At 33.2% G+C, this 19,616-nt stretch overlaps 2 protein-coding genes across 4 annotated transcripts in view; one reads left to right on the top strand and one right to left on the bottom strand.

Annotated features, from left to right (window-relative positions):
• The window catches only part of Tbc1d22 (TBC1 domain family member 22), a 443,277-nt gene that overhangs the window by 418,282 nt on the left and 5,379 nt on the right, over positions 1–19,616 (top strand). The window lies entirely within an intron of this gene.
• Usp32 (Ubiquitin specific protease 32) overlaps positions 30–19,616 on the bottom strand; it is a 75,073-nt gene continuing 55,486 nt past the window's right edge. For 2 of the 3 annotated variants that reach the window (XM_085950114.1, XM_085950115.1), the window contains exons 23-26: positions 14,456–14,641; positions 12,702–13,271; positions 10,181–10,437; positions 30–232 (exon numbers count right to left, since the gene is read on the bottom strand). In XM_085950114.1, coding sequence (XP_085806240.1) covers positions 151–232; positions 10,181–10,437; positions 12,702–13,271; positions 14,456–14,641 — 1,095 coding nt within the window. In that variant the 3' untranslated portion in view covers positions 30–150. Of the gene's footprint in view, positions 233–10,043; positions 10,438–12,701; positions 13,272–14,455; positions 14,642–19,616 lie in introns of those variants that run through there. The other variant, XM_085950116.1, reaches the window with a different exon arrangement.

The raw sequence follows: 19,616 nt of genomic DNA, 5'->3' as shown, positions 1-19,616 counted from the left end.
TTGTATACTTTAAGAGTTAGGAAATATACTGATAATAATATAAGAAATGACAGTGCAGTATATTGATTTGATGAAATAATAATAAACAAAAATCTTGAATTAATTACCACATAAAGGATTCGCCAAACCGATGTGTAATATTGCACGTGTTCACACCGACGCAAAGATGTGCGAAACGATTTTCGACAGCGTTCCCGACGCTGATTGTGATTGAGTTGGCGGTAATTTTTTACTGGAAAACAAATGAACAACACTTTTAATTTCGAGTGCTTTTAAAATTACCAAGAACTACTACTTTACTCAGTTTTAAAAAAATAGTTCTAATTGATATGAGTGCGCTGGATTGATCATAGAATGTCGAAGGAGTTGCCTACAAGGTTGGGCTTTGTACGCATCCTTTTGGAGGAAGTGAAGACCTAGATGGCTGGACTGCGCCACGCGTCAAAGCGACTGCAAATCACCCTGGATTGAAACGGTTTTTGGAGGAGGGTAGAGTCCAAGTGTGATTAGTAATTGAAAATTAATATAAAATCATTCATAATACAATTTAAATGAACTGGGAATCGAAACATAACACTTTCCATGCTCTATAGAATTACATAATATTATCATGTTACGTTTTATAATTAAAAAAACAAAAAACCATGGCTTTCAACAAGATTGAAAAATACCCGACAATTATTTTATATTAAGTTTATATTATAAGAAACAGTCAATATCAGTTGTATGTACTTATTTCACAATTTATTTATTATAATATTGTAAGATCTAAGTATTTAAATTTAAAAATTTAAATCTTTAATTCATTAGTTTTTTCAAATCCTTTTTTTTTTACCGTGAATAAAGTTTTAAATAAAAATTATAAAATTGGTCCAATGAGCATTCAGTGGAATTTTTTTAAATACATTTGTTATTTCGAATTGCAAAATTCATATGAAAATGATATAATATTGTCATATGCTTATTTCCAATATCCGCTATATCTCTGCAAATACCAAAGATAATGAAAAAACTTTCTTCTGTATACACGAAGCCTAAACATGAAATGAAAATGAAACAAAAAAAAAATGGATCCCCAGTCTACTGATTAGGTTAGACTCTAACCGTTAGAGCCTGTCCAGATGGCGCGATTTGACTCACGTGTTTCCCAGAAATAGGTGATTCTATTGAGTCGTTTTCGTACAAAACGCAAGCATCAGGCTCTCGAGTACGCGTGAGTTGTGGTACTAAGGCGATAATAATTGCCGATAGTTGCATCTATCTATTGAATACTGTCTAGTATAGTAAACTCACGCTTATGAAACAACATATGGACGCAGCACACAATTAGTACTTGAGACACGCGCCATCTGGGCAGATTCTTAGCTACAAGTGACCGCATTGTAGGTTCATTTGAAAACAACTTCACACTCCTAATATGAGGCTTATATGCCAATTTGCAGGGCTGATGAAATAGATGCCACGATGAATAGATTATAAGCCAATAATACAATGGATTTACTGGCAGCAATAGCGTGTAAATTAAACTATCGTGACTATAACTGTTTACACACAAAAATACTCATCGTCTAACTAATCTTATTTTCAAAGTGTCAGCAAGATGCGATGGTTGTTGTTGTGTGCTGCATACATTTGTTTGTATAGTTCACCACGATCATTCTACCACGCATGCGCCCATGTAATGCAAATTGCACAACAATAAATGTTTACATTTAAATTTTATTGTTATGGTTGCGGCAATACGTAATGCCAGCAGTATATAAATGTATAAAATTGTTTATAACTGTGTAAACACAATGAATATCAAAATGGCACAGACATTACTTCAGGTAAGAAATTGGAATTGTCAACATTGCCATGTTATTATTTATACGTTTTACTATTTTAACCATCCTAAATAAATGCATTCTATTGTCATAATAGAGAAAATGTACAGTAAAACCTCGTTAGTAAGAACACTGATAATTCAAAATTTTCCCGTAAAAAAAGTCCCTTGAACATTATTTTCATATAAAACCATACCTTTAATTCGAATTTCGTAATTCGAAATGTTTTTAGAGTCCCTGGCATATAAAAATATTCAATAAATTGTAATAAAGTACACTATTTCATTAGCCAGTCATTGAAAATTATGACAGACTTTTCGTAAAACATCAAAAATTACTTATTTTTTGATGGTAATAAAAATAATCCTGACATTTTATGACCCAATTCGGTAGGCACATCTATGATCAGAAACGAAATTAATGAAAATCATTTTTTTTTCTTCTTCAAAATATTAATATTTTTCCCCCATACATTTCGTAAGTCGTAATTCGATTTTTTTTTCGATTTTCGGTCCCATGGAATTTGTATTAACGAGGTTTTACTGTATAAGACTCCTTCTATATAGTTAAAATTCTTCGAGAGATACAGTTTTACAAATAAAGGTTTAAAAAATCACAGTTAATCCGCCATCCGGTTAACATGAACGCAGTGAAGTCAAATATGTTAAGTCATATCTGAACAAAATAGATTCATTCAGTTTAGAATGGTTTTGTGACGATATTGATTGTTGGTGGGTTTAGCAGACATTGGAAATATTCATTAACAAAGTTATTGTGGATAGGTCAGGGATGTGTAATTTAAATTACTAATGTTGAAGTCTTAATGCCGTTACATACGATAAAACTATTTGCTCATCACTGAATGTTGTTGAATGCTTTGACTGTATACAGACACAGGTGAGATAGACGATTTCGTAACTGTCACTTTCTGTTAGATAATAAAAAGAAAATTGTAGTCAATTAAAATTTTTATAACATTAAGACTTCAATAGTGGCCCTTCCGAACAACGCTCCCTCTGAGGTGTGCGCGCGCAAACTTAATTTTGCGCATTCTTTACGGACTCATTATTTTATCACAGGACGCGAATGTTGTCATGTTATAGCGCATGTGCACGTGCATGGATTTACTGACACAAATAGTATGTAAATTAAACAATCGCGATAATAACTGTTTATATGTAACAGTGCTGACTGTCTCGCCAATCACATTTTTCAAGCGTAAACGAGACGCATTGTCGTCATTGTATGGTGCTATTTGATAGGTTGTGAAATTGGTAATTGCCATTATTGTTCTACTGCGCATGCGCATACATCATGCAAGTTCCAACTATCGCATGAAAATTCAGAAACTTCTGAATTTTTTTTTAGTTTGTAGGCTTCGGTCGTAATCGATTTACATTAAAAATAATTAATTCATTGTTAGGTAAGCATTTTCTTTCATGGCATAATAATTTGACGGGTTCATTTATCTACGCAAATAATTTTCTTGTACAACATTTACTGTTTAATTCGCACGCACGAACAAAAAAAATTAGAGGGAACGTTGCATCCGACGTTTACATTGATAATCAATTTGACATATTCAATTAATAAATGCAGTATTAAAATTACACAAGACAATAGCGTGTTTGACGAGTAAAGCTTTAATGTTTTCAGTATACAGTCTCACATCGGTGTATATTTATGTAAAATGCAAAACTTCCAGGCACTTAGCCGTTACATTCAAAAAATCCTCTAATATTATAATATTTTTTTATACAAATCAGCATTTACAATAGAAATGCTTGTACGTGCAACATCTATTTACACAAGTTTTATGATCACACTGCATGTACGTATGAAAAAGTTAATAAATGGAAATACAGTCATCTCTATAGGTACTATAACGATGTAGTTAGCAAGTTTTAAACATACATGTTTTTATCAAACTTTAAGCATTTGCCACAAAAATGCTTGATACACTACGACTTAGCGATTGATTGCAAGGGCTCAACTTTGGAAAATCTACTTATTATTATATAACGAACTTCAGGCTTTAACAGTCACCCCTTCGTTTGAATTAGTCTGTTACGTCAAGGTTTTAGTGTACGTCCACAGTGGAACCCCGATTTCGAGTTGCAGGTTTTGCAGTCTCAAAATAAAAATTCAATTTGTTTTAATACATTCGATTAAATGCATTTAGACAGACGCATTTATATACACATTTGCAGTGCCCAAGGCCAAGGTTACACGTTATTGGTAGGTGCTCTTTTATTTTACAACGTTCTTATTTGCTCGTATTCTTGTTTGTCCGGTGGTTGTTTGTCCAGTACAAATCTTAAAATCAAAAAGCTAGACATTTGAAACTTTTAGAATATGTCAGAACACGATGCCAATGCATTCTTTTAATACTTTTAGCCATCTTTAAGCAGAATTGAATTCATTTTCAGTTAATTCTGTTTTGTATGAAAAGTTATTTCGGAAGAAATCTGTAATCCAATCCACTATTATTGGTTGCTAAGGGAAGGGGGTGGTCGCAGCAACTAAATTGTTAATATATACATGCGTTACTATGGAAATCAAAATGAAATGTCAAAATGTCATTCCAGTATTCTATATTTGTTTGTTTTTTATTTAATTCATATCAAGTACAAGTTTGAGCATATTGAGCATAATAATTCAACAGAAAATTTAAAAACGTATATAAAAAGTTCTTTTTATCTTGTAATTATTAACCAATTAGGAGTGGTCATTGTTCGTTATTCCGCGTTTCGGCTCGAAGACATATGCGCCGAACCTTGAACTTGAAAGATTTTTTTTTAATAAAAAATAAATAAAATTTTCCAATATGCCCAATTTACAATAACATAAAATCGGAGTTTCACTGTATTTACACATATTCAGAGAGTTTTTAGACATTGGTTTTTTTTTTCGAAACAGCATTCACAATTAAATGCTTGTATTACAATATTTTAATCACATATTATAATTAGACAGTTATAATGCCAAAATTTGCCATTAGCCGTCTCCACGGACAGCGGATTATGAAACAACCCCCAACGTCATCATTTAATTTCGTCTTGAGTAAATACATTCAACTTATTTTAAGTATTGAACACGATAATACTGTAAAATACATTGCGTATCCAAGTAAAATAACACTATTCGAACAAAGAGCAACTCTATTTTTGCACTTCCGAATGACAAAACAGTTTTAGTCACAGAATTCTTCATTCACATAAATGCAATCAACACGTAACATAATATTGAATAATGTGAGATATATCATTTTGATCTCCGTATTTTTTAGGAATGTAATACGTCAACAGTAAAACCTCGTTAATACGAACACGGTTCATTCGAAATTCATATTATAATTTCTTTATAGCGAGATTTCCATTGATTCAATGTAGGGTTTGCAATACCGGTATTCAATTATTTATCGATACCGAAATACCGGTTTCAAAAATCCAAAATACCGGTATTTTCGGTATTAAAAAAGCATACACGTTTATGTTTTTCAATAAGAATTTAATGTTATTCTTTCATTACTTACTAATATATTATTGTATATTAAATTTAGTGTATAAATTTTATGATGCCAAAACGCAAATATATTGACTGAAACCAATGACATTAATATGGACGAATCATATGGAAAAGAAAATGACACTTACTTTATTGTCGGTTCTGCCGAATGGCATAATCTGTTCCAACGCCATTACAATAAAGGTGATATCGAGGGTATACTGACAGAAAGCATTAAGTCATTAAAACAAGTTCTGAGATAATCGCATTATTAGCTTAATTTTTTTTTCAAAGCTTTCTCCCACGTAGAATGTTTTATGTTTTATATATTTTTTTTCTACATTATAAAGAATAACCTTTTTGGCATACAAAACATAAGATTTGATGTTGATAAGTTGTATGGATATTTTTTTAAAAATGTAAATGTAAGTGACCGCTGACATAATGCATTCTGTCAGTAACTATTTGCTAACTTTGACATATTATTAGATAAATGACAATGCATTATTGTTATATTTATTTATGTTAATGATTAGATTGGTACATAATAATACAAATAAAAATAATATTTTTAGTGAAAATAACATTATTTATTTCAAATTAGAGAAATATAGAAAAAATACAATGAAAATAATAATAAATCACAATAATTTTTAAACAGATTTTTTTTAGAATTAAATTATTTACCGTAAACTACAATAACATTTCTCTGAAGGGTATGCAGATTGGATAGTATGCTACATATTACGACTAGCCTTAATTCTGATTGACATTCTTTGCACCTTGCACTTGCACATTGCACTTATTTATGAAAACAATTAGATTAGTATCAGTATTAATATTAAAAAAAAGAATGTTCATTATTATTTGTCGTTTTTGGCATCGGAATCATTTATATCGGGCTCCGGAAGTAAGTCTGGATGGCTGTTATTCTCGGCAGATAATTGTTGAAACCACCAATGAAAAATGTCCAGTATTACACTTTTTTCACACAAATCCTTTTTTTTTGCACAACTTATTTTTAATGGATTTTTATATTAGAATTGTGGAATGTTTTCGATTTCTACAAAACAAATTTGGTTGATACGCGAAGCATTTCTAATTTTTAAAACGTTTATTGTTTCGTACACATCACTAAAATTATATTTATATTGAATGGTAAATGGTTTTTCCTTTTCATATTTAAGACATTTCATTTTTAGCCAATTTACGCCAAGTTTTTATTTTTTATTAACTGATTCGACAAAAATTTGAGGTCATAAAAGTCAGTATATTTTAGCTCGCTTGCTTCGTATGGTTTCTTTTTCGAAATGAAACGAGACATTTAAAAATCATTTAGTCATTGGCACAATAAATCGACGCAAACTTTTGCCTGTTTTCTATGGCACTATGCATAGAATCGCATTCCATAGATTCAAGAAAAGAGCAGATACTTGCAAATTTCTATTATGGCCTCCGCATGTATCGGAGAAGAAAGATATTTCAGTTACACTCGATGGAAGCTGCTTGAGATACCACATGAGACAACTTCCTATTTCGCAACTCCCTCGTTTTCCATTTATTTCGGTCCAAGCCAAACAAAATCCTTTATTCGGCTTTGGACCTTCGTAAATAGTTAAGTTAAACATATTTAATTTTCTTTTATAATAGAGCAGTGAAACCTCTGTGGATAGTATATGTAACACACTCTGAAGATAGTATGTTACAGTCATGAATAAGGACTCATTATTAGACATATCCTTATCTTTTTCTTTTTCAGAATGACATTCATTTTTCCTTTTCAAATGACTCTGAAAATCCTCTTCCATTATGATGTTGTCTTCGGGGCAACTTACTTTGTATTTATTACAAAATGTGCACTGGTCCTTTTTTGGTTTGAAAAACGATAAATTATAATTTTTGCAGAACACTCTATGATAGGTTATCTGTGTCAATAGTCTTTACACAGGCTATACATTTTGCAAATTGTTAATTTACTGTCTAAATATTACCTTATATATATATGTCCTTTCTCGTGTAGTGACTCCATAAACGGGAAGGATTCTATGTGAGACTTTATATGGATTAAATTCTCATTGCTTGTTTTGTGAATAGGGGGATGTTTACCTCTACGATCGTGTAACGTAAACTGTACTTCCACGTCTTCTTGTTCTTTAAATGCGTGAATTACTGATCTATTTGAAATGTGTAAAGTACTCTAAAAAAATATTTCAGACTCTGACTTTTTGTCCACTCTTGAAAAAGAAATAACTCTTTAGTTTTGTCTGGATTTCCTTTTTTCATTCCTTGGTTTTCTATCAACGGGAATTTCAATCTCAACATTTTTTAGAATGTAATCTTTTTTGCGATCATAAGAACAACTCCAACACATCTTTAATATATTATGTTTAGCTCTTTGAGACGAAGCCATTCTAATAAATTCTTCAAATGGTTCAATGTATTGTTTCACTAATCACTAAAGACAGATGAATTAAAATTGCAAAGGTATGGCCTATGCCCTATGGTGACATCTATTGACAAAATTTGTACTGACAGAATGCATTATGTCACACTTAATGCATATGCCATGTTACAAGTCCTGTATTTTGTACACACAAAACGCATTATAGGTCATATAATGCTTTCTGTCAGTATAAAAAAATAACAATATGACTTAATGCAGTTTCTATTTTCTTACCAGTATATCCTATGACTAAGTGCGTTTTACCAGAACGTAGAGCGTAAAATTCTAAGAATTTTGGCATTTAAAACAGAAAAACAGCAAAAACTCACTTAATGCGTTCTGCAAGTATACCCTCGATATTGCTATAAATTCCTGATGCTTTTTGTTGGGTCTGCCGAATGGTTCGGTTCGAACGGGTTCGCTCAAATGAACATTGACATTAGAAACACTGCTCTAACGCCATTACAATAAAGGTCATATTGCTATAAATTCCCGATGCGTGATATCGCATAATGGAAATTGCGTGACGTCTACCTATACATGCGAATTTACTTGCTAGCTACTGTATTGAGTGCGTCGTCCATTAATAATGTCATTGACTGAAACCAACAAAAGTTAAATAACATCATTAAAACAAAATCCCTCAAATATACTTATTGAATTGTTCGATGAATTAACGTAATATTTCAAAAAAGAAAACATTCGTAGTAAATAATTCCAATTATTCTATTGATCCAACGTTGAATTTCAGAGAGATTTTTCTTTACCCGGACTTATAGGTACTATTTGTAAAAATTAGCAGTTCTAAAATATTATGATCTATGCATATTTACAAAGGTCAACATAATAAATGTAGATAGGTACTTTATGTTGCTATAAAATAGTGTTCGAAATAGATTTTAATGGTTTTTGACAAATACCGGTATTGATATATTCATTCGGTATTGCAATCCCTAATTCAAAGAATGAACCATAATAGGTCCCTACTGTTACAATATAGGTATACAATGTTACAAAATGTTTTACTGTTTTTTGTAATACATTCGGTATTTTATTTCGTAATTCGAATTTTTTTCCATTTTCGGTTTCGCAGATTTCGAATTAACAGGGTTTTACTGTACTAACCTACAAAAAGCCAAGCATTTTATTCCATTACATACATATTATAATATCAATATACCTACAAGATTGATAAAATATAATTATAATTTAAAAATAGCAGATTAATAATATTTACAAGGATAAGAGTAGTTTGAATAAATCTTGCCATACAGCAAAAATGTAATATTACCTAAAAAACAAAAGACAGTAAATCCATTTCATCTAACGTTTCACGTTTGATATATTATTAAATATGCAAATAACATGTTTCATCATAAATGTCCGTTCACATTAGACGGCCTAAACGACATAGTTTCGATATTTGGCGTTTACTGGTATACAACAATAATTTGAAATGTACATGCTTAACAAAAAAAAAAAACTTAACAAAAATCAAAATCCGCCAAGTCCAAAATATTAAACGATGGAAGCAAAAGATCAGCTCAGATACCGACAACTATAATTTGAGACGCGGCGGTTCGAAAAAAAAATGTTCTTTAGGGCACGACGTCCAATATCAGTAAAAGAAGTGAAACAATCACTTAAGACACCCAGGCCTTTAGAAGATCACGTAAATGTATCGTGACCTCACACGGCGTCTCTGGATGTGAAACCGGTGCATTACACACTGGACTACGATGGTCACCTAATAGGTCGCAATACACTGGCAATATTCCCATCGCAACACTAGTGCTACCGTGTCTAAAATTAAAGTTGTCAGTATCTAGATATTTTATTTCATCAACACATGACCTTACTCTTCCAGATAAAATCTGCAGGATACCGATCAGATCGTCAGTAAGTGACATCCCATATTATATCAGCTGAGAGTGAAGAGAAAAAGGCTTTGAATGAACTACAGTATTCTACATTAAACGGGTTTCTTTTCATCAAGACAACGTAACAAGAGTAAGTTGTCCCATGGACATACCTGGCGCAATTTGAAGGAAGCTGCATGTTTATTATGCTACGGTATACACACAGCATAATGGGTAGCAATGGTAGAGCAAGCCAATATAATTAATAGCTATTGTCAAACTGCATCCTTTATAACACTGGAATTTCTTGGCTCCGAAACCTCCGTAAGTGGCTCAATATCTAAGGTGATCTGACACGATTGAGCGAGTATAGTGAGATGTACTTCAATTTGTTACGCCGACCTTCAATAGAAGATGGCGCCAAGGGAAGAAGGTATTTCAACAAAGGTTTAAAGTGTAAGAATATTAACCTGACAATATAACGCAGGTGTATGATATAAATAATAATAATTATAAGGCAACATTCCAACTACGCAATTACGCACATTTTTTTAAGGTCACTATTCTCTCCGTCTGAAGGATCCGAAAGTCCTGGCACTGGTGTTTTCCCCTCAGTATCTGGCAGGTACGGTTTGTAGTCCAGGCCTGTCCTCTGGTAGAAGAGCATATAGGCGGAGCTCGGGTCGATGGATGGCGGCGACGCAAGGTCCTTGCATGAGCTGTCATTGTAGCAATACCACGTGCCGTTCGGGTTCTGCGCGTACGCCACGTAATGGCCCCCGTTCATCATTCCCGAGTGACTCTAGAAGATTTTTAATTCATTAGTAATTATAGTGGAGCAAAGATGTCGAAGAGAAACATTCTTCTATGAAAACGGTGCTAAAGATAATGATTAAATTTTGTCACACTTTCCAACACAACTGTACCTGTACAACACGTAATTAATATGAACAGGCTATATTAATTTCCGACAGACATACCGTTTACATTGAACTAAGAATACAAATTGCAGATGTAATTGATTAGTTTTTAAATTTCAATTATACCCTTCCTAAACCAGTAGTGTTTAGCTCGAAGATATTCTGTGCTGCAGTGGCGAAGGGTGGAGGTAGACTGTTGAGATCCGTCATAAATAGTGCACATTAAACTTTTTTGGTAATACGTATTTGTTTTTATTGAACTAAGTCTACAATTTACAGATGGTGTTGGTTAGTTTTTAACCCTTTCCCGGCGACCGTATTCCAGTAGGATACGGCTAGTACGTAACACATGGGCGACCGTATAGCAGTCAGATACGCAAACCTTGACCTGTGGATAACGCAAGAAATATTTTTCATGCGGCATTGAGAATTTTATTAAAAAATAGCCCGATCCATCCGCCTACTTCCACTTATATAACTTTGTCAAAAATATGTTGTTTTAATTTCATAATCATCGATCTTTCGAACCCTCTCGATATATTGAGATTCGCCGGTACGATTGCATCAGTTCAAATCTACGCGGTATTTTACAGCGCCTGCGCACTAGGCATACAAAATATTTTCATTCGAGTTGAGTGTGCGCCGAGTGATTTATCGTGTCAAGTTGAATATTCACCGCGATCTTTACAACACCATGTTTGCGGAAAAAAAGACAACCAAAAAACCGAACCGAAAACAATAAATAATGTGTGTCGAAATATTTCTAAATATGTACTTGAACTTGTGTTCTGGATTATGTCATTTATTTTTATTACTCATGGTCATGTCATCATGTGTCACCCCAATTGTTTGAAAGTCATAAATCGAGCTCATTATTGAAAGTCATAAATATTTGTAAAGATGCGTCCACACGGAATGAAAAAATATAATATATTATTTAGTTAGGACGATTGCGAGTTTTACCAATAAATTACGAATTACTATGAAGGAATATATAAAGCGTATAAATAAACGTAAGTATAAAAAAAACACACGGGTATACAACATAATATAAAATATAAATCATGGAATATTGACTTTTCAACTATATTACATATTATCTTTGCATGCAATTTAATGTTTATAAAATTTTAAAACCTCACGCAAAAAATGTTTTTATAGCACTTAAGAAAAAATTACGCAGATTTTACAAAATAAATATTGTTTTTTTTATAAAACATAAAACAACAATCACTAACATAACACAATGCTCAATAAAACTGAAAAGTTAAATCTAGTAAAAATCCAAATTTCACTCAAAAAATAACAAAAGAAATTATTATAATATTTCAACCAGTGTGGACTCAACTTTACGCGAACCATAAAATATGTAATAATATGCGACACACACATAAAAGCTATTATTTTCAATATTTTTAATGGCATTTTTAAGTGTTTCTAACATGAGTAAAATATTATAGTGAGTGATTTATTAATTTTTATGGGCGCACAAGCGTGTCTACGTCATCAAACATGGCTCCGTGATTTTTCAATACAAGGGACTATCAATGATTTTATTGAAGTATACACAGCTAAATTCAACAATCGATTCTATTTTTTAGTGTGGCACTTCGAACCTTATGTATCTAGGCATGATAACAGTTATACCAGCTATTTTTAATTGCCGTATTTATCATAATACAGCGAAGCACAGCATTTACAAAAACATTACCGCAGAGCGGGCTTCTTTCATATTGAAACTGACGCGGCGGCCGGGTTAAAAATCAATTAAACCCTCCCTAAACTAAACCATAATAGTTTTGGTATACTTTGGGCGACACTATAAAGGCATGGAGCCGATTAATTGAATTTTAAAAAGTAACAAAAACTATCTGCAATGAAAACAGCTGCTGACAAGGTTTGGTGTGCACTATTTATGTCGAAGATCTTAACAGCCTACCTCCACCCTTTGCCACTGATTTCCGGTAAGCAAAACCGTGGCGGAAGAAGAATGTGTTGGTTCAAGAATCTCCGAGACTGGTTTGAGCTCCGAACTTCAATCCTATTTAAAGTAGCAACAGACAGGGAAAAGAAAGCCAAAATCATCGTCAATGTGCAATAATAGGTAGGTATGGTACAGAAAGAAGAAGCTATATTAAATACTCACCACGACACTGTATAGCTTATACTTCAAATCAAACGGATCCTCGTCAGGTTTCAACTTATGCTGGTGATAATCCACGAAATTATCATCGATAATCGGTGTTCTAATCAGGCTCGTTGACTCCAGTCTCTCCCGCGTAGAAACAACGACAGATCCTTTTCGATTACCACTACCGCGCCTCAATTTCTCCGGGACACTCGAAGCTATACTCAAATCCTCGTTGATCTTACTAAGAGTATCAGATTCTTGGTCGTTGGAGTTGACGGACCGCTTTGGTAAATTCGACGACACGTTCGATATCGAATCGTAGTTTTTGTTGGTAGTCAATTCGCAACTGCTGGTGATTTCGCCCTCGGAGTAGTCCACTTCTTCGGTGGACTCTTCGTTCTCGTTGGGCGCCAGCAGGAGTTTGTTGGCACGGTGAATGGAGAGGTCTGCGTGCCTGAGGATGGTCTCCTGGGGTACGGAGGCCAGAAACGCTGTCGGGTCGAAGTCTTCGTACGGGAAGTTTACCACTTTTTGAGATTTTATCCATTTGTTATTTACATACTGGAAGCGTTTCAGATGAATTATCTGCAAAAAGAAGTATTAGATATAATTCCGCCTATTTTTTATTTTAATAAAGCACATTGGCGCGAATCCTGTGGTTACAGGTTCCAGTCCCATCAAGCGTCATATTTTTTTCTAGTAGGTATATATCTGAGGTGTTTCCAAATGATGTATATTTCTTATTTTCACAACTGCCAATACAAAATCACCATTTTTTATCTGATGCACAATAATGTGTCCGGAAAATTGTATGTATGCAGCTGTATCCATTGATATACTACTAGATGAGGAGTTCCCATACAAGTGTCATTTTAAAAATGTACCACAAAAGAAGATATTACGAATATCGCCTTATAATATTTCCTTGTAGGTATAATGCGTTAAGACTGTTAACATGGATTCCCGAATTTCACCCGTATTGCCCTGGCTGTAAAACTAAATTTGCGTTCTTGGAATAGTGACCCTAAGGGTGTCTGCAACCCAAAGCTTGCAAGCTACCAAAAATTCATGTCTGAGCGGTCAGAGCAAATCGTCATGCGCTGACTATTAGTTAGAGTAAGATGCAAGCTAGATCGGGCTTACTCATAATTATTGCCAGGTCGTTTTCGAGACAAATATTAAGTGAGCTTATATCGAGTTAAGTCCGCTGATATTAAAACAGTAAGTTTTAACACTGGCCGAGTCGCTGAAAATTCTAAGAAGCATATGATCGCATTTTAAGAAGCATATGATTCATCCAGTAGTATATCAATGACTGTATCACAGTTCAACGTGAGATGTTGTATCGGAAACCGATGGCCATTTAGCATTGAGATCAAATTCACGTCTAAATAAAATAGCTAAAAATACGTAATAAAAAGCACAGGACTACAACGGAAAGACGGAAAAAAATAGGTAGGTAAATGCAAAATTCTGAATGATCCAAAAGTAGGTTAGCCATAAGGTGCTTTTAAGTATCACAAATATCCAATTGAATCTAGTAAAATTGGAACATTATTGTCTGCAATACTCCACGAATAACGCGTCATTTTTTGATATCAATGCTATAAGACCATCTCGTACTGGTACGACAGCTCATGGTGAACTGTGCTACGGCAAAATGTAATACGTACAATTCACAAGTAACCGCACAATGACGTCTATCCTACCTACCAAATAGGGGACTATCTATGTATTTTGAAAGTAAATCCGACGATTTATTGACTTACCAATATAGGAGGAAGCCGCCATATCTGAAGTTTTTTGGTGGCGGGTTGGTGATCTTGGCAGATGGCGCATTTGTATCTCTCCTCCAGCCGTTCCTCGGAGGTGAACGCACGCAGGCAGTGCGAGAGCTCAACAGGCGCAGTGTGGAGACGCCGGCATTCGCTCACTGACTTGTGGTCTATGTACGCCTGGAATAACAGAAAAATACATATCAGTATCAGCCTTATGGTGGAGATGGTGCAGAACTAAGAGCTTGACTATGACAGGAGAGAGCTTTATAGAATTCAAGATGACATGTAACGTTCTTGGTGTGGTTGAAATGGTATCCGTGTATGATTCATGCGAATTATTTCTAATGACTACACCTTCCAATCGGCAGAATTTGAAGTACCTCAGATAAATTGTAGTAATTTGAAATAGTTTGCATCAATCATACACCGATCAATAGCTTAAAGCAGTGCTCCTTAACCTTTTCTCACCCACAGCACACTAAAGGTCTTCCCAGAATTCCGCGGCACACCACACATAAAACAATTTATACACCAAAACATGGACCCCAGGCCAGAATCTTCGGTGCCCCCCTACCTATCGCTAAGGTTAAAGACAGTGTGATAAGTCAAATTAATCGTATTGATTCTATATTTAACGATTTTTTGTATTTATTAATACATCCACTTGAATTATGGTTAGTTGTCGGATTAACAATAATAAATTGTTTGTCGAGTATTGACACAATAATAATAAATTGTATCCCATAATGTGTTAAAATATTAAGGTTAGCGAAGTAAATCAGCGCCTTTTTTGCTATTAGAGCAAATTTGTAATTTGTGTTTATCTCACTAATCTGCTTGACCTGCCACGCCGCCCCCCCCCCTGAGCGTGGGCCCCCAGGCTAGAGCCCCCCACCTTGTGGGGGACATGCACCAAAATTACATTACATACTTATTTGATAAATAATTAAATATACAAAACGCACGACGAAGAACCAAACATATTCCCATGTATTTGTATTATCAATAAAATAACTAATTAATAATATGATACCTGAGCTTGTGCCAATGAACGTAAAAGTTTTTAGCCCTACTTTACTTAGTTTGATGGCCTTGTCAGAAATACGAGGATATTCTTTATTGACCAAAATCCAGAAAATAGAATAATTAAGCGCTTCTATAAAAATTTCGGCATTGGTTGCAAAAGGGTTTCGAATCCAGTCGTATTGATTGTATGAAAGTAATGATGAAATTTCTTTTGAAGCAAAGTTAAATGTTTTTGACACGGATCCAAAATGTATTGCTTATTTTCATTGGTGGTCTGGTAGGTCCTTCGGTACATTTGTAGAGATCCTTGTCTTAACGCCTTCTTATTTATCAGATCACGTCAATATATTTTCATTCTGACCTTGCATTGTTTTATGAAGTTCATGCAGGTGCTCAAATGTATTACCAGCCATGTACGCAAACTTGGCTATTAAGTAAGTATTGTATAATATACAAAATTATTGGTGTTTTTTTAAGAAATGCTCCGCGGCACAACTAGCATCGTCTCGCGGCACACCGGTTGCGGAGCACTGGCTTAAAGCACGGGTTCCCAACCTATGGGTCGCGAACTGAAATGGGGTCGCAAGTGTTTTTTAACCAAATCGCACCCCTAATGACAACCAACCAATAAAATTTACTTTTTGAGTTAGTGTTCGGAAAGTATTTCTCTTATCTATAATTACGACATGTTTTATTTTGTTTCTGTATGTTGAATCTGAAGGTGCCGGTGTCGTAGATAGGAATTTATCATCTCGAATCCCTTGAAAACAAACTCCAGCATAGGGATTGCAATACCGAATGAAAATGTCGATACCGGTTTTTCAGTATTTCTTGTTGAATACCGGTATTTCTTAAACATTAAAAAAACAGAGGTAAAAAACAGAGGTAAGTGCTTATCAATAAATATAGCTATTAAAATCTTATTTTATAGCAAAAACCTACATACCTACATTTATTATGTTGACATTTAAAAATATATACTGATCATAATTGTAGAACTAGTGATTTTTTACAAATTATTTGAATATATTGATAATTTTAACTAAAGCCCTCAAAAGTTCATCAAGTGCAAATAAGTTCGGCTGCAGGAAAAGCTTCTTAAATTCAACGCCTATACAGTCATCAATAATTACAGAATAATTGTTTTTGTCACGATGTTTTATATTTCGAAATAATATTATGATAATTCATCGCGACAATTACTTATATAAATATATTTGCATTTAAGGGGGGACATGCTCAGCGTAGGTCAAAATGGAGCTTTTGTTCTATTTTCAAAGCATGATCCTGGACATTCCTTAAACGTTGTAGATAATCTACTTATATAATTTTGAAGCCTTATTATCCTTTATATTTATTTTAAACATTTGATGACTGCATTAAGTATTTTTATTACATAAAATAGTATTCTTTTAAACCTCTCGCTCTAATGTTTTAGAATATAGTCATATTTCAGTACATAAATGTGCAGTGGTGTTAAGATTTTTTACATTTATTAATTTTTAAAAACATGTACCGTTTAAAACTTTTTTTTTAGGTTAATAATTATTATAAAGCAATCATTTTTCGTAGGATGTTTATCACACTTGAATGGTCAAAGACATAGCTTATAATTAGTATCTTTAAAATTATCTTCAAATGTGTTAATCTTGCCCATTTTTTGAATAATAAAATGCCTAATTCTTGTCAAATTTGGGATCACAGAGATTATCAATATTATTTTTTATCGTAAATATTTCACTATAATAATGTCGACATAAATTATACTGATGGTTTTATAAATGCGTTTTAAAATTAATAAATGTAAAAAATCTTAACACCACTGCACATTTATGAATCAAATGTTTAACATAAATATAAAGGATAATAAGGCTTCAAAATTATATAAATAGATTATCTACAACGTTTAACCCTTTATAGGACAACTTTTTTTTTTAAAGATATGTGCTTAAATTTTTTTTTTATGTATTCTATATTTATTTTGATGAACAGAAAAATATTTTTTTTTTTGAAATGTATATAGTTTTTTCGTAATTATCGATTTCCCAGCGGTCAGTTTTCTGACCGGTGTCCATTTAGGTAAAAAAAATATTTGTTCACAAAAATTTTTTTTAATAATTTTTTTTACGAAAAAATTATAATTTCATTTATTTCTGTAACAATAATAATTACTTTATCAATTTTACAGAAATTTCTCAAAATAATAAACATTTCTAAGGCCTTGTTGGCTTTTTCTTTTGTTCAGATAATTGATACGGCATAAAACACGGTATGCAAAGGGATACTTTGCAATTTGTTACTGAGCTTCGTATCACTTTCAGCATAGTGCTGCAATAACCACATCTACGAAGTGTACATTTTTCTGGATAATGATTTGAATTGATATCGTCAGGAAATGGAGGTCGACCAACCCTTTTTCGTGAAGTAAAAGATCCTATCAGCTGATCAGCCAACTTGTTTCTAAAGTGAAGATGTGTAATAGGTTTTTTTTTCATTATCCAACACACATTGGTATTCTGTTATTCCTTCAAATAATCTCAGGGATGCGTCTTTACCCATGTCTTCAAGGTCTTTCGCACTAAAACCTCCGCTTCTCCCATTTTCCATCCTCAGACAATAAAAACAAAATTTTGTTCTGCAATATAGGCTTCTACTTATACATATAACATTCCATAACTATTTTATTTCATTCTGAGATATGTATTTCAAAAAATTATTACAGTTTGAATGAAAACAAAAACAATTATTTTTACCCGCGATTTTTATGGAAAACATTTTTTCAAAGAATGACACATATCATCAAATAACTCGATAGCGACTAATTATGACGTATTGTGGTTTAGAAATTATTTTTAGTGTTTATATTATGTAAATCAAAAAGGATCCAAATTATACAATTTGAGGTTAGATTTTCGACATGCCACTCAATAATTTGATATTATTTTACTATAACACATACAATTTATAGGTGAAATACAAAAAACTATATATTTGTATGTATAGTATAAATGTGCATACTTTGTTTTTAGTAAACAAGTCACAATTTTCAAAAAACAAGAACTTAAAAACACTGTTGTTGAAAAACTGGCAGCTATCATGTCGCTAAATGGACACCGGTCAGATAACTGACCGGGATACATTTTTCGTAATATACTCAATATGTGCGAACTTCAGGGCGATTGGTCAGATTCAAGACCTCTGTGCATTATCTGAGAATGATTAAAACCCATAAGGGTGTTTATAACTTGTAAAATTATAGAAATATAGACCTTAATGTTGCTGGTCTCAAAACTATCCGTTTTTCGCTTATGACCTATAAAGGGTTAAGGAATGTCCAGGATCATGCTTAAAAAATCGAAAAAAAGCTCCATTTTGACCCACGCTGAGCACGTCCGCCCTTAAGCAGCACATAACTAATAATTCATTTTCAAAAACGTGAACGATTGTGCTTTCTTAATACCGAAAATTCCGGTATTGATAAATACTGGAATACCGGTATTGCAATCCCTACTCCAGCGCTACTTCTCTGAGCTGACAGATCATGAAGAAGCTACACTGGGACGAAATCCATTTTTTGCTTCCCTTGATGTATGTAGCAAGTAACAAATCTACAAAATGAATTCTTGGAACTGTAAAATGATTCCTCGGCACGTAACGTATTCCATGAAAAAATTATGAATCAATTCTGGTGTGCCATGTAACAGTCATATCCAAATGTTACCATGCCTTTCGAGTTTTACTACCATTTGCTTATACGTATCTCTGTGAGAGTGGATTTTTAACCCTTTTTCATTTGAAAACCAAAACAAGAAACAGATTAAATATTGAGAATGACATTAGGTTGGCATTAACAAAAACTCAACCATGAATTTTCAAGCTAATTATATTACACTGAAAATCTATTTTCGATGCGTTTACTTTACCCTATTACAAAGCCTTTTTATAATTATTTATCGAGGTCGCCGGTCACTTGGGTTCTATAAAATGGGGTCACAACCGGAAAATGTAAGACATGAGCTCCAGTCCAACTAAGCCTAATTTTTTTTGAATATTTTATGTTGATTGCTTTTTTTGGCTATAACTCCATTTGTAAGATTGATAAGTAATTTTGAAAAACACAAACTGA

The sequence above is a fragment of the Rhyacophila brunnea genome, unplaced genomic scaffold (genome assembly GCF_057557595.1).
Source record: "Rhyacophila brunnea isolate RB1 unplaced genomic scaffold, BYU_Rbru_1.0 scaffold_23, whole genome shotgun sequence".
In the NCBI taxonomy this organism is placed as follows: domain Eukaryota; kingdom Metazoa; phylum Arthropoda; class Insecta; order Trichoptera; family Rhyacophilidae; genus Rhyacophila; species Rhyacophila brunnea.
The sequence above is the reverse complement of the archived record's forward strand: the minus strand, read 5'-3'. Positions and strand labels throughout refer to the sequence as shown.